This window comes from Penaeus monodon, chromosome 32 (assembly GCF_015228065.2).
Source record: "Penaeus monodon isolate SGIC_2016 chromosome 32, NSTDA_Pmon_1, whole genome shotgun sequence".
Lineage (NCBI taxonomy): Eukaryota > Metazoa > Arthropoda > Malacostraca > Decapoda > Penaeidae > Penaeus > Penaeus monodon.
Genome location: NC_051417.1, coordinates 31,214,106 through 31,214,731, shown reverse-complemented (window position 1 = coordinate 31,214,731; position 626 = coordinate 31,214,106). Strand labels below are relative to the sequence as shown.

Below are 626 nucleotides of genomic sequence, written 5' to 3'. Positions count from 1 at the left end.
TTCCTTGCTATCGTTGTGATATAACCAAACAGGTAATTATATCACTACTCTTATAGCAATCATAATGATTGCAATGTTATGAATAAGAAACAGGATTTCACTGTTAGTTTCAACATTACTCCAAGCTCTCTTTTTCATTTCGGTCTTCGAATATTCCTCAACCCTTTGATATGTAAAGGTAACAAAGAATTAATGTAGGCTGACTGAACACTACAGCATACAAAAAGAAACAACTATTTATTTACATCATTCCAATAAAAACAAATTAGCAACAAAATTAACATACCACTCAATAAATTAAACAAGGAAAAAAAATAATATGAAAGAAAACAACAACAGCAATAAATATCGAAGTTCTAAATCCTCAATCGGATTTAAAGAGAGCGAGAAAAAAAAAACTTTTTTTTTCTATTTTCTCTTTCTTTCAAACCCCAAAAGGCCGTTCAGTGGGTCTTCCTTACTGGTACTTGTTGGCCGCGTCTTCCAGTGAACGGTGAACTGAGTATGAACTTTCCTCCTGTGCGTAGACGGGGGGAGAGGCGTAGGCGCTGCAGGAGGGAGGGAGATGCATGTAGTTTAGAGGGTGTGGCATGATATGAATGATCGCGATAAGAGTTTTTGTCATC

The 626-nt window shown here is 36.1% G+C and overlaps 1 protein-coding gene across 1 annotated transcript in view; it reads right to left on the bottom strand.

The window, feature by feature from the left end:
• Window positions 1-416: 416 nt before the first annotated feature.
• The window catches only part of LOC119593323, a 1,709-nt gene continuing 1,499 nt past the window's right edge, over window positions 417-626 (bottom strand). The window contains exon 3 of the mRNA XM_037942251.1: window positions 417-548. Within this exon, the coding sequence (XP_037798179.1) occupies window positions 458-548 (91 nt within the window). The 3' untranslated portion in view covers window positions 417-457. The remainder of the gene's footprint in view (window positions 549-626) is intronic.